We start from the raw sequence: 15,127 nt of genomic DNA on the forward strand, positions 1-15,127 counted from the left end.
ACTACAACTCTATAATAACCTGTAACTACAACCCTATAATAACCTGTAACTACAACTCTATAATAACCTGTAACTACAACCCTAAAGCTACCTGTGGCGACAACCCTACAGCTACCTGTAAATACAACCCTATAATAACCTGTAACTACAACTCTATAATAACCTGTAACTACAACCCTATAATAACCTGTAACTACAACTCTATAATAACCTGTAACTACAACCCTATAATAACCTGTAACTACAACCCTAAAGCTACCTGTGACGACAACCCTACAGCTACCTGTAACTACAACCCTATAATAACCTGTAAATACAACCCTATAATAACCTGTAATTACAACCCTATAATAACCTGTAACTACAACCCTAAAGCTACCTGTGACGACAACCCTACAGCTACCTGTAACTACAACCCTATAATAACCTGTAAATACAACCCTATAATAACCTGTAATTACAACTCTATAATAACCTGTAACTACAAGCCTATAATAACCTGTAACTACAACCCTATAATAACCTGTAACTACAACTCTATAATAACCTGTAACTACAACCCTAAAGCTACCTGTGACGACAACCCTACAGCTACCTGTAACTACAACCCTATAATAACCTGTACCTACAACCCTATAATAACCTGTAACTACAACTCTATAATAACCTGTAACTACAAACCTAAAGCTACCTGTGACGACAACCCTACAGCTACCTGTAACGACAACCCTTTGTCACCTTACCTTTTATGAAAATCATTCCAATGAAAACTAATGCAATGCAAATAAATTAATGTAATGATTCTGTTTTTTTGGTTACTGCAGGAATGAAAATGCTAACCCTAACTTCACCACAGACTTCATCCACCAACTGTTTGCTGAAGAAGGACGTGGTCTGTTTACAGTCCGTAAGAATGTTCTGGGCCACATGCAACAGGTATAGCTGTACTGGTAGAACGGTACCATTTCAAAGTTCTATGAACTCATTACTCTGTATAGAAGAAGTGACAGAGCGTCCTGTGATCTGCTATGAGATGCTAAGGTCTGCTTAAGAAGAAGGGGAAGAAGAGATCATAACATACTTTTAACAAATTTACAAAATGATGCCACCACAAGGTTATAATGCTATGACAAGATTTCCAGAAATCCCTTCCCAGAGAAGGAAGTCTCCCATATGTTGATGAGCAAACTGGATAAAACTGAGCACCCCCCCCCTTTCCAGCTTTTACAGGGACCATGCAACCTAATTCACAGACATATTGATGGATCTATTCTTTGTGATTTAGAGTTTTTTATATGAGCTTTACAATGATTGGTCATGTGCAATAGTAATGGATAAACCATAATTGCGTTGGCTTTACCACATTCATACCGGTGTACTGTTATTAGGACACTGCACTCCCCACCAAGCACAGACACACCTTGTGCAAACAATTTCACAGAACAATATACTCATTGTATGCAATAGAACTATCTTATACAGTGTTGTAGCAGTACACAACCCATGAACTGCAATGCTTAGTTAAGTAGACTTTGCTGTTCTTGTAGTAAGTCAGCACCAAAATTGTAAGCTAGCACTTATAAAGACACAAAGAAAAATTAAAACTCAAAACATCTAGAAGGATTTGGGTGAAGTTTGCATATATATTGCTCAATGCCAAAATGTACTGTTTACATTTGAAGGTACAGTCTATTCCCTGGAGTCATGCTTTATCAGCCAATTTGATTCTTGGCTTCCCATACAAAAGACGTGTAAAATTCATGGTTTGGGTGAGTAAGGAATGTTGTGTTATTGTCTGTACTGAATTTAATTAAAAAAAATGAGAGCAGACAGTCGCTGTTTTATTTCAGGGTGGCAGTCCATCAGTGTTTGACCGTAATCTAGGAACCAAGCTGGGAGCCAAAGCAGCCAACTTCCTGGTACATTCAATTGATGAGAATACCAAAAGGAGTGAGTACCAACCGTCAGGTCACAGATAAACTATACTTTAATGATGAGTAACCTTGATTTGTTCCTTTATACAGCTAACATGTTGAGGGAAGGCTTTGTAAGTGAGGATGGAGTGACATGGGAAGGCTTTGTAAGTAAGGATGGAGTTACAGTGAGGATGGAGTTACATGGGAAGGCTTGTAAGTGAGGATGGAGTTTACATAGGAAGGCTTTGTAAGTGGGGATGGAGTTACATAGGAAGGCCTTGTATGTGAGGATGGAGTTACATTGGGAGGCTTTGTAAGTGAGGATGGAGTTACATGTGTTTTGAGTTTGAAAAGGTTGAGATATCAGGGGGGAAGGAGATAACAGACAGTTGGATACTTAGTGGGACCAGATTTACATAAAGCACAAAGATATTTGGTAATTCAATTAAACAGGAGAGCATGTGAAATTATGACTACTTTATTAGAAGACTTTTCATAGCTGTCCTCAACTGTGTCATAGAAACTTGAAACAATTGAATGCAGCTTCCTGTTTCAAAAGAGATAAGAGGGAAATGTGATAAAATGGAATCAGAGCTCTTAAAGGAGTGGCAAATGTTTGTTTATGCTGTGGGTTCGTATGAGAGGTGAATTTCATTGTATACAAGAGCATTCAACTGTGTATGCCAATTTGTTGAGGTGTTCAGAAATTAATGACATACAGAATGATGGAAAAGGGAAACATGTCCAGTCTAGGTGTTGAGTGTGTTCATAAAAGGAAACATGTCCTGTCTGGGTGGTAATTGTGCTCATAAAGGGGAAAATGTCCTGTCTGGGTGGTAAGTGTGCTCATAAAGGGAAAAAACCTACCTGGGTGGTAATCGGCCCCATGAAGGGAAACAGGTCCTGCCAGGGTGGTAAGTGTGATCATAAATGGAAACATGTCCTGCCTGGGTGGTAAGTGTGCTCATAAAGGGAAACATGTCCTGCCTGGGTGGTAGGTGTGCTCATAAAGGGAAACATGTCCTGTCTGGGTGGTAAGTGTGATCATAAATGGAAACTTGTCCTACCTGGGTAGTAAGTGTGCCCATAAAAGGAAACATTTCCTGTCTGGGTGGTAAGTGTGCTCATAAAGGGAAACATGTCCTGTCTGGGTGGTAGTTGTGATCATAAAAGGAAACATGTCCTACCTGGGTGGTAAGTGTGATCATAAATGGAAACATGTCCTACCTCGGTGGTAAGTGTGCTCATGAGGGGAAACATGTCCTGCCTGGGTGGTAAGTGTGCTCATGAGGGGAAACATGTCCTGCCTGGGTGGTGAGTGTGCTCATAAAGGGAAACATGTCCTGTCTGGGTGGTAAGTGTGCTCATAAAGGGAAGCATGTCCTGACTGGGTGGTAAGTGTGTTCATAAATGGAAACATGTCCTACCTGGGTGGTAAGTGTGCCCATAAAAGGAAACATTTCCTGTCTGGGTGGTAGGTGTGCTCATAAAGGGAAACATGTCCTGTCTGGGTGGTAAGTGTGCTCATAAAGGGAAACATGTCCTGTCTGGGTGGTAAGTGTGATCATAAAGGGAAACTTGTCCTACCTGGGTAGTAAGTGTGCCCATAAAAGGAAACATTTCCTGTCTGGGTGGTAAGTGTGCTCATAAAGGGAAACATGTCCTACCTGGGTGGTAAGTGTGATCATAAATGGAAACATGTCCTGCCTGGGTGGTGAGTGTGCTCATCAATGAAATTATGATAATGATATGTTTATTCTCAGTTTTGCCAAAAATGGCATGCATCCTGGTTTCTGCATATTTGCATAATCAAAGGAGTTTACATTCCACAGGCATTTGTTGATGGATCAAAGGAAGAGAAGTGAACCAACCACAGCCAGTGTTCTGTTTTCATTTTGGCTTTTCATGCGGGCAATATAATTTATTAGTTATGATATTTCTGTTTGCTAATTAATGCGGGATCATTGCATGTTCATCATCAATAATTTATTCATATCTCAGTGTTAGAATGAAGGTACATTTTCCACAGCTGTTTTAGTTTTTTGGTACATGTAAAACTAAAAATATGGGATAGATTTGAAAATTTTAAAAAACATGAAAAAAGTGTAATGTGTTACATAATGACTTTTCCAGTGAAAGACTAACTGATGCTTCCTAAAAGGATGAACAATTATCTGATAGCAGCTACTTGCCCAACCCACCCTAACCACCTTTAGTGTGACTATTCTTGGGCGGATAAATTCTCTTTGTAAAGTTTGAGTGTTGCTTTTGTGTTTCCTTTAATGACTTTTTGTTTCAATTCTGGCTCATTTGTGCCTGGCTCATGTAAACCGTCCATTTGTAGACATAATTTCAAATGATACCTTTTTTGTTTTGCCATTGACATCAATTGTGATTGCAACAATTTGTATTTTCATTACCTTTTTCTTCCTGTGAAATGTGGAAAGGTATCCCTTGGCGATCTTTTATCTCTCTGGCGGTATCGTTGCTTGTGTTTGGTATCAATAGCACACTACCGGAAATAAGTAGCTATGTGTCAAAGTGCTCTTCAGAGGCTGTGATGACATTAATCTTTGGCAAAAAATACACATGTAAGCATTCTCTCAAGTTTTTGCATTTTCCCCCTAATTTCTATACATTGTGGCTAGTGCTGGAAATACCATTCTTATATACCCCAGTATTTTTGTTTCAAGTGGGTAAAGGTTTTAGTTACAGAGCAGATTTTGTAATGAAGTTTTTATTGAAACTATATTAATATTCAGGATAACAATAAGAAGATATTTATTGAACAAGATTTCATGGCTTAACATGTACAGTATGTAGTTTTGTTATTGTTAGGTTTCAATTAATGGGGAAAATGCAAAAATTTGGATAAGTGAGTGTATTTTACCTGAGATGAAAAAAATACTGGGGTATACATGGAAATGCTCCCTCCACTTATGTTGTGTTACAACCTTAAAGTAATTCGCTAATGGTAATTGTTGATATGGAATGTTTGACAACACTATGTCTACTCTCATCACCCATCTTGTTTGATATCTTATCTTTGGTGTAATAAGTCACTTATCATGTGACATATAATGTTTTAAGGTCACAACCAAACATATTTCATCTCTTAATCTGAGACAGTTGAATGTTAATTTAAAAAAAAAACCTTAAATATGAAGAGGATTCTGAAGATTCTTTAACTTACTTACTAACAAACAATTACAATTTGACAGTCACTTCAAAGTTATATAACTTTGAAAGGCTGTTTCAATGCAGCCAAAATATAATTTTACCCTTCTATAAAAATTTAAAGCTGTACACATGGAATGGTGGGATTAAAATTTTAGACATCAGTGGAAAACTTCTACCAATTACTCTTTTCCAAAGGGCTTGGTAACAGCGGAACTTGACAGTATGTTTCAGCAGCAGAACATAAGACTATATATACACATGGAAAAGATTCAGTTGAAGGAATAGTGAATGTTAACATGCATGTTACACCTATTGCATCAGTAGTACACATTTTTAACATGTTTGTGTTGTTGTCCTTTGAATGATTGTAATATTGTTTGTAAACATCTATCCTGTTTAGTAACTAGCTAACCAATCTCTGCAGCTGCCTTATTTATAATGCTCATCAGTTTACCCAAACATTTGCTGTGATTATTGGTGTGATTATAGGTCAGTTGAACCTTGCACAAAAACAGTGAATTAACTGTTATTGGCTTGGCCATTCCTCTGATTATCATTGCTAGTTGTAACATACTTTGAATCCTAGGAGTAACATATAGTTGATGCAGTTTCTCTTGTGGCGTGTCTTGATCCTGGTTGATCCACCAAGACACAATCACTCCCAAGGTTATATCATGTTGTAAAATCATTTGCAATTTACAAACACAGAATTTACATAAATTGATTCAGCACAGTACAGGAAAAATGTAAAGAAACTAAAGTGATCTGAAATTTGTCTCTGATATACAATTATATAATTATTGGCTAAAAAAGTAGAATTTGTCATCCACCATGTTTGGACTGTTGTTTTTCAAAGTTGCATTATAAGATGTAGGTTAACTGCAGTAGATGTGTTGTGATTTTTTTCCATGATTCTGCTGCAATCTATATGTAGTGAAGAATATGGCAGTCTACTGGCATTCATGTTCTCAGAAAGCAGGTTAAGTCTTCCGAAATATTGATTTCACAAAGTTGATGTCAAATATTAGTACTGTATATATTATTATTATTATTTGACATTGTCAAAGACGACACATTCCGCCAAAATTCTGTTTGATTTCACTCAAGTAATTACTGCTCCACAGACATAAGTTGTGATGTGTCAACCTTATTTAAAAATTCAAAAATATTAAGATGTGAATTGACAAGGAGGCACTAATCCACTGGCTACTGGAATATAACTTCCACTATGCAAAGTATTGAGAAGTTTCTTCTGCATTTCTGCTCTAATTACCAGCTGTCACATAGATTGAATATGCTGACAGTGTCAATGTATCCCCGATGTTAGTGATTTTATACAAACATCCCAAGTTATCAGTGTTGTATTGCTTCTAACCCATAACATTTAGTGATCAAATTTACCTCAATGAATATAAGGTTTGTATAACCTCTTGCAAAACAGATTGCATCTGATAGTTTCATCAATTCCACAAAGATGATGGTTTTGTAAACTGATAATCTGGCATGACTATGCACATTTATATATTTTCTGTACTGTACAATATATGTTGTTCGTATCTGAAAATCCCATATTTCATATACATATTTCAAGATGCACTTGTCTACATTCGTTGGATTTTCATTGACCTTGTTGGTACAGTAGTCAAAGTTTGTGTAGGCTGTGAGTGGTTACAGTAGGTGTTTTCTATGGAATTATTATAGCAACACTGCTTTATTTTGTGGTGATATGTTTGCTAGAAATTGGTGTAATATAGTATTGCTGTATCTTATTTTGAGGTAATTTATGTGAGGGGATTTCAATATATTCGTTGAAGAAATATCTTGGATTGGGGAATGGCATGTTCATCATGTCCTATTGGTAGTTGTAGGTAGTTAGAAAAAGTTTGTAGGAAAGATTAACAATTTGAATTTATCATCATGAGTGTGAAACATTGTATGATTATCTAGTGAAACCAAAATAGACATGTTTGTGGTTGATTGCTATGTTAGATGTGTTTGTTGTTTACAGATCAGGGTAAAATTCACACTGAATCTAGAGAGTCTGCCTGTCTACTGGGTTTGAGCAAACGAGTCATTGGATTTACACCAGTCACTTCCCTCTCGCCAATTGTGGATTTTGAGTGAGTATTTTATTTGATTCTACTGTTTTATTTGCAGTAGATGACTTGTACAGATTCTCTTGTACTGGCACAATGCTTATGTATTCACTGTTGGTTCAGACTTTTCAAATCAATTCTTGACATAGCAAAAGCTGTTCAAGTTTATGATATTCTCTCATATTTGACAATATTAAGCCTTTAGGTGGAACCACAAATTGAATGTACTTTCCTCTAAAACTATTTTTTTTGCTTCTGTGTATTAAAATTGGAGGGAGGATAAACTTATATTTCTCTAAATATTTTGTACCAATTTAAGTCATTACTTTCACAGAAATAGGGATCCTTGTCAATTGTTTAGAGTGCACCAGTTATGTTGCAAAAGGGTATGGAGCTCTACATTATTTGAGAATTGCCTGTGCTTGATGTCCTGTAATGTTAGCTTCTCAATAATTGAGAATAAGTTTACACCATTTTATATTTGATCAGTTTTCATAACTACAAATAGTATGAAATGGTGCAGTAAGTCGTCCATAGTAAATGCATTTTGTCCATCCTGTATCCACTAGACATCGTATACCTAAAGGCCAATGGTGGATGAACCTGCGTCCATTGCTTCGCATCCTGGCCAAGCATACCAGTACCTACATCAGTGAGACCGAGGGTGGATTCGTGGCTGCTGGTGATGTCACTTGTGATTAGCCTCATTTCATAACTATTTGTCAGTAGCATTCATTTCCTGCATAATTTTTAAGATAGTTGCATGATTTGTAGTGTGTTTTGCAGCGTGAATATTAACTTCTGCCTAAGGAGTTTAATAGTATTATATGGTGAAGCTCAAGTTTTCAGTTTTGCCACCTGTGCTGTTATCTGGAAGAACTAGTTGCTTCTTATAATATGTGATATGTTTTTTCAGTAGGAATACCTGACTGATATGAATCACCAAATCGTGTGATTTGCCCATGTAACCAGCTTAGTAGAAATGCATCTCGCAAAATCCTGCAAATTACACTTAATTGAAACAACTGTTACCGAAGAAATTTGTTCCCTTAACAAAAATTCAAAATGTTTACCCTATTCACAAGACTAAATTTACATCAGTAAAATGAACAGTTGAGGTAATTAGATAACTCAATTAGGGAGCATCAAGCTCATTTATAGTAGTTTGAAGAAGAAACTGTAAAATACACACAGTTAAGTCCAAGAAGCTAATGAAAAGATCTATGAACACATGATCTGTCCGAACATTCTGTATAGAAAAACAGTCTCATGAAATACAGCAAGGATATTTAGAGGAATTATTGCATTGAACTGATACACCTTCAAATATGTATATATGTATATGTAAGAATGATGAACTGTCCTGAAGTATTTACATTGTGACTATGACAAATCATGACATCTCTTAAAAAAAAAAATTCTTTAAGTATAGTCAATCCTTTCCAATTATAGTATGTTACCACACACTGAGATATTAAAAGCAACTGAAACAACTAGACTGGTTACATTGTTGAAATGTGTTGAAATGTGTTCAATGATACAATTAACTGCAAAGTGCAATGGCTACTGTAATAACGCTGCTTATATTATAGTTGCTAATGGCAATTATTTGGTATCAACGTATCTTTATCACTGAACAACTCTTGATATGCTTATTATCACCAACACAGTCTGCATCGTTTTTCCTTGCAAATTTTCTTTTCTTTCATGATACTCTTAGTATAGTAGATAGCGACAACATTAGATTGGTTGGATTGCAGGAACTATTATTTCAAACAGTAAGATTGTTAATGTTAACTGACTACATTTGATTTGAGTATTATGAGTAATTATAGTAACAATGTGGTAGTGCTGATAGTCGACTCATTCTTTTGTAGTCGATGAATCGCATAGCTTTTCTCGCGATTACTGGGTTACAGATATGACCTCATCACTGTCATTTTTAGCTCATACCAGCATGCTGGTGTGAGCTATTGTTACAGTGCAGCGTCTATCACTCTATCCGTCAACAATTGGTAAAACCGCTCCCACTCGCACAGTGTTTGATGGAATTTCATGAAACTTGGACACAAGGACCATTGGGTATAGGGCCATCAGAGATGGTCCGAAATTTGGGGTCAAAGGTCACCTGTGGGCCGTAATGGGCCATTTTGTGGAAATACGCAAAATGCTTCTACAGATTCCATGGTACAATGTTGAGGGTTTGTCACGAAAGTACTATGGAAGTTTTACATTCAGGGTGTTCATGAATTTGAGATCAAAGATCAACTAGGGGTCTTTTGTGGCCCGGGCCGCGGCCCTATATTTTCAAATTGCTCCTGTTCGTACAGTGTATGGCCAGTTATAATGAAACTTGGTCACAACGTTCCTCGGGATGAGAGTTACGAGGGGTGTTCGGAAAATTGAGGTCAAAGGTCATTTAGGGGGTCATCGGGGTCAAATATTTTCAAATATCTCAATCTCCTCAAGATTTTGATGGATCATATTCAAAGTTGAACTGATGATTGTTGGATTGTGTATGAATAAGGTGATGCCTAATAATTTTTGGTCAAAAGTTAATTAATTACAATTAATCCCCATTGTTTAAAAACAGGGTTCGTACACTTTTTTCACAACAAAATTCAAGCACTTTTCAAGCACCAAATTTATGTTTTCAAGCACATGCTTATCATTAACAATAGACATTCTGTGAGACAGAGGCATAAAACATATCTAATGCAATGTGTACGCTGGGTATATAAAGACATGATCAGTGTTGGATTTTCAGGTATTTGAGAAGGTTGTCCGTGTGACTACCAGTTTCAAAGATTTTGGTAGTCCTGCAAAAAACTTGGTAGTCCTCCCAAATTTTCCACCAAAATTGTTCACAGCATGCATGTGTTTACGTGATATATCCGAATTGTAACGACACTACACGTGCGCCGCATACAAACAGTATTGTTTATGATATACAATATAAATCCTACCAACTAGAATGATAAATAATTTATCGTTCAGGTAGGTAGGATTTAGATTGTTTACTACTGTACAGCTCACGTGCGTACGTCCAGCAATGCATTTTCACTCGGCCTATAGACTGTCCGTGTCTGATCGACTGTTGTTACAACCAGGGTAGAAATTAAGATTTGGCTTTGGGGGCAATTTTGGAAAATGAAAAGTTAAAAACGACCCTCTTAATGAATTTACGAGGGTTTTTTTTGTTAAGGTTTAGGGGTGCTCTTTTCTAAAATTCAACATGCTGTTTAAGGAAATGGTTGTAAGCATTTAATAGGATAAAGTAAGCACAATTACCCTCTTCCTAGTGCTGCGACCTAAAAGCAAATTCATTAAAATTTTAATCGCAAAAATTTGCGATCGTTTAGCAAATAACGTCAAGACACCAAATATATAACGAAAAACCAACAACCCATCAACTGAAATAGAAAACATGTAGAAACACATAGAAAACAACGTGTGTGGATGACATCGCCACCAAATACGAAACCATTATATACTGCTGAAAAGTAATCGAAGTTAAAACCTTCAATCCATCGCCACAGCAACGGTGTACGTAAAATACAACATTCCCTCTTTAAGACATAGCACATACCATCCAAACAACTGCCGATTTTCAGTAAATTGAAATTGTAAACAAAGCTACGCATTTTTTTTTTTTTTTTGCAAACCGATGGTTGTCTACATTTCCCATTGACTTAGTGTGGCTGTTAGGCTAACATGTGGTCGAAGGTTGCAGTATTTCACGGATATTTTAGTTCTAGCTAACTGCGTCACAATTTCAGCAAATAAAGAGATGCTGAGGCTAGATTTTCCCGTTGACTATGTGTGGTGTTCGGCTACCATGCGCGCGACGATAGCAGCAAGGAAAGTGTGTGAACAAAGCTACGCAAAGTTTATTTGGGGGGCAAACCAAACTGATGGTTAGGCTACATTTCCCATTGACTTAGTGTGATTGTTAGGCTAAAATGTGGTCGAAGATTGAAGTTTTTCATGGATATTTTTATTCTTTATTTGCGACACAACTGAGCGAATAAACAGATGGCTAGGTTAGATTTCCATGTTGACTCAGTGTGAAGTTAGGCTACCATGTGGTCGGAGATTTGTGGGGATTTTTGGTTATTGTCGCTGGTACTGAAATTGCTTAGTGGAGGCCGTAATTTGCCAGTGACTGTGCGAGAAGTTTGGGGTGATTGTGCGCGACCCTCCCTCGTAATTTTTTAGACAACTAAGACATTCTTTTATGTTTTTTGTTTGTCACAATTTGACTATTCCACGGTAATTATTGTGTAACAATTACATACAAAACATGTTTTGCATTAAGCATGTTAAATTTCAAGCACTTTTCAATGACATTTTCTAAAAATATAAGAAATCAAGTACTTTCAAGGCCTTGAAAACTGACCAATCAAATTCAAGCATTTTCAAGGTTTTCAAGCACCCGTACGAACCCTGTAAAAAAATCTGAGCCTTCACCTTTTGCCAAAGCTCCTTTAATTTGTCTCCCAGTCTCTGCAGTGTTTGTTTACATTTGTGGTTAAGCTCTGCAGAGGCTGTTAGTGGAATTAAAGCAGGACTGGGAGTTGTTATTAACTGTTGAACTGTAAGCATGAGAGCCCTATAGCCAATCAGCCCTTGCCGATTCTTAGAAGTCTTTGAGCCTGAGGTATGTAGGCAGCCAGCCAAAATTTTGGCAAGGAGTGCTTCAGGTCTGCTGAGGTAGAGGGGAGAAAGTTTTATAGGGTAGGTCAGTGGTATTGTTTGAGAGAGTGGGTAAAACAGAATTTAAAGGGGGAAAATAGGAATTATAGCCAGTGGTGTGGCCAGGATTCTGCTAACGGAGGGGGGGGGGGTTATCCCTCATGGGCCCAAAATTGGTGGAATCTGAAAAATGGCCTGAAATTTGGTGGGCCATAAAGTTTTGTGGGCCCTGCACCATTGGTGCTCTAGTTACATTGCAGAAATAGTCAAAACAAATCTCCATTTATTTGTTCTTTCATTTCTTAACGTATGGTGTCTAAATCATGTTAAAGCATCTACCAAACAAAAGCTGAACAAGTTTCAATCTACGTTTCTTAAAATCATCCATAGTAAATCAAAAACTTTTCAATGAATCTACGAGGCTACTACAGCTACAGGCACTAATAAAAGCAAACATGCAAACAATGGTTGTGACACCTTGTAGTGGTGAAATGATCAGTATGCAAGAGTTTTCTGTAGAAGGACGTTCAGCAGGAGCATATTTTGCACAGTGAAATGAAACTCCACCGCAATCGACGCACTCTATCACAGACATCCGATAAATGTGAACCAGGCCAGTAATGAAGTAATTGTAAACATGTCTGAAGAAATGTCAAATACTTTGGCAATCGTAAAAGATTAATAAGTTACCAACTTGCCATTATGTGCAATGATTAAGCATAACACGCATCACAAGTAAACGCATGAATCTAACTGGAGCAGATGCTTGCCAATTTTTAACACAGCACAGTGCTAGTGTAGCATTGTGAGGACCTTTATACTTATTGCGATAGTTGCTTTACTGTTGTTTTTGGATAGCTTAGGCTATTTTTCAAAAGCAGATTATGTGTAGTGCTAGCTTGTAGTCGAGTAATCGCAACTTAGGTTTACAGGGCGATTAATCAAACTTCCAAAGTGTTATCGCGACTACTGGCGATTAATCAATTACGACTATCAGCACTACAAGGTGGCCACCCAAAGCCTTCAAATTTGCCAGCAGGATGTGCTTACATATTTAATTTGTGGTCTACATTGTTGCATAAAAATGGCAGTGAATTTTACAGATAGAGATCAGAGTAGGAAAACAGATGAGTGATTTTTCATATCAAGATTGATTCAAAGTTCTTTCCAAATTGTCCTAAATAACCCAAATACACCAAATATACCTAAATACACCAAAGCATCTGTCTAGCCTTTTGTAATACAGTTTGAGAGAAAACTTGTATCCTTTTTGGTTCACTTCTCAACCGTTCCTAGTGCAAAATAAGTAGCAAATTTGGGGTTATATTCAATAGCTATTTTTAATCTACCTTAAAAAATTAATTCAGCAAACGGTTTAGTGTAGTGTGTGTATTTTAAGGTTTATCTACCAAAAAAAAATAATGCTGACCTACTTTATCAAAGATTGTAGTTGCCAATAAAGATGGATACTGTAAACATGAGAAACGTCATACCACCGCTATAAATTAATCATCCTCACCGAAAGTTGTGGACTAAACCCCCTCATTCCGTAGCATTCATTTTTGTCAGTGTGATACCAATAGTAGCCGCTCAGTATTACAAATGAGGTATTCGTAAAATATTAACCAAAGATTGTCTGAAGTAGATATTGCTGCTTTAACAGCTTAAATTTTAATAATAAATTAAGTTTTATAATTGATTTTGAACAACTTGGTTTGTTGAATTAGCTCAACTTGTAACGATGAATGAAATTTCTTTATCAAAATTGAGGCATTCTAAATTGTGTGCATCATATAATATTTACACCTATTGTTTGTTTGTTCAAACTCTCCCAATGATTGTTTTTATGTGAGACTTCTTTTTTTCTTACTTTATTTCTTTGCATAGAGATAGCTAATATGCTTTAAGAAATTAGATTATTTAGGTTCAGATGGAGAGTAGTTGTAGCTTGTTCTATATGGATTTATACAACAGTACAAAATGAAATGCTTATTGATTACTACAAGCTGCTTCCTCTTTTATATTAACTTTTTTTTTTAAATTGTGGTCGGGTATGATGGAAAAAGCTTGAAAATATAATCAAAGTATAAGTCAAGTTGTTCATTGTCAGGCGTGTATCCAGGGGGGGGCGTTGGGGGCGCGCGCCCCCCGGGTGAGAAAAAGAGGAGAGACAAAAAGAGGAGAGAAAAAAAGAAGAAAAAAAGGGAAAAAAGAGGAGGAGAGGAAGGAAGGGAAAAGAAAAAGAAGAAAGAAGAAAGAGAAAAAGGAGGGAGTAAAAGAAAAACGCCAAGACACCTGGAAGAGGAGAAACAGTGACATCATTACAGCGCTGATCCCTATTATATAAAAAAGGGTAGCCAGTGACTGATCAAGGATTTCGGAAGGGCGTGCGCCTCACCCTACCCCTAACATCGTCAACTCCATTTTTGACGTTTCCATTTTGTCCTCTCTCAATATTGTATATGTACATATATACTATATATGGTCTATCATAACGCGTGTGTGTGTATATGAAACCTGCTATGAAACCAACTGTGGCTGGTCTCGAACTCGACCGTGTCGTCGGGGAACATGACGCATTTCGGGAAGGGGGCGACTGCCCCCAGCCCCCCCCCCCCCTTGAGCATATTTTTTTATGATATCGTTGGTAATTTCAAAATAAAAAATGCTTAGTTGCAACTTACAAGGCCGGGGAAGTGTCATTTCCAGTGATCTGGGAGGTATTTTCCGCCAAAATTTGCTTGTACGCTTCGCGCCAACAAAGGGTCCTGTGTAGTACCAGTTCCAGCGATCTGGGAGGCATTTTCGGGCAAAAATTTTCTTGTACGCTTCGCGCCAACACATGGTGGCGCTACGCATAGATAGTGCCTGCTCGAATTTGTAAAGCAAACAGCAGATATCACCTTATATCAATGAGGATGAAAATGGTGTTCCAAGATGAACAGCCTCAAAACTGTCTGTGTGAAGTCATGGGCATAGGAGCCAAATTTTATTTGGGGCTGTAACGACTTGCCCGAAAAAAATAGCCAAAAATTTTCACGCGGTCCGGGCGCGTTCAACATCTTAATGTCAATATCATATAAGCCAGCATCGGTTATTACATTGTATGCCATCGTGTACCTTACGATCCGTGAAAGTTGCGCAGTATACCGCGGGATGCTAATGTAAACAACGAAATGTCTTATGTAGATGGGGAAAACCTTGAAAAGTGGGGCTGACAGGTATTGTGGGCCTCGACGT

At 37.3% G+C, this 15,127-nt stretch overlaps 1 protein-coding gene across 2 annotated transcripts in view; it reads left to right on the top strand.

The window, feature by feature from the left end:
- The window catches only part of LOC139984967 (ATP-dependent 6-phosphofructokinase, muscle type-like), a 63,286-nt gene extending 50,264 nt beyond the window's left edge, over positions 1–13,022 (top strand). Inside the window, exons 19-23 of one of the 2 annotated variants that reach the window (XM_071999129.1) lie at positions 825–936; positions 1,851–1,950; positions 4,364–4,507; positions 7,105–7,216; positions 7,762–13,022. In XM_071999129.1, the coding sequence (XP_071855230.1) occupies positions 825–936; positions 1,851–1,950; positions 4,364–4,507; positions 7,105–7,216; positions 7,762–7,894 (601 nt within the window). In that variant the 3' untranslated portion in view covers positions 7,895–13,022. The remainder of the gene's footprint in view (positions 1–824; positions 937–1,850; positions 1,951–4,363; positions 4,508–7,104; positions 7,217–7,761) is intronic. The other variant, XM_071999130.1, reaches the window with a different exon arrangement.
- The last annotated feature ends 2,105 nt before the right edge of the window (positions 13,023–15,127 follow it).

The sequence above is a fragment of the Apostichopus japonicus genome, chromosome 17, assembly GCF_037975245.1.
Source record: "Apostichopus japonicus isolate 1M-3 chromosome 17, ASM3797524v1, whole genome shotgun sequence".
Taxonomy (NCBI): Eukaryota; Metazoa; Echinodermata; class Holothuroidea; order Aspidochirotida; family Stichopodidae; genus Apostichopus; species Apostichopus japonicus.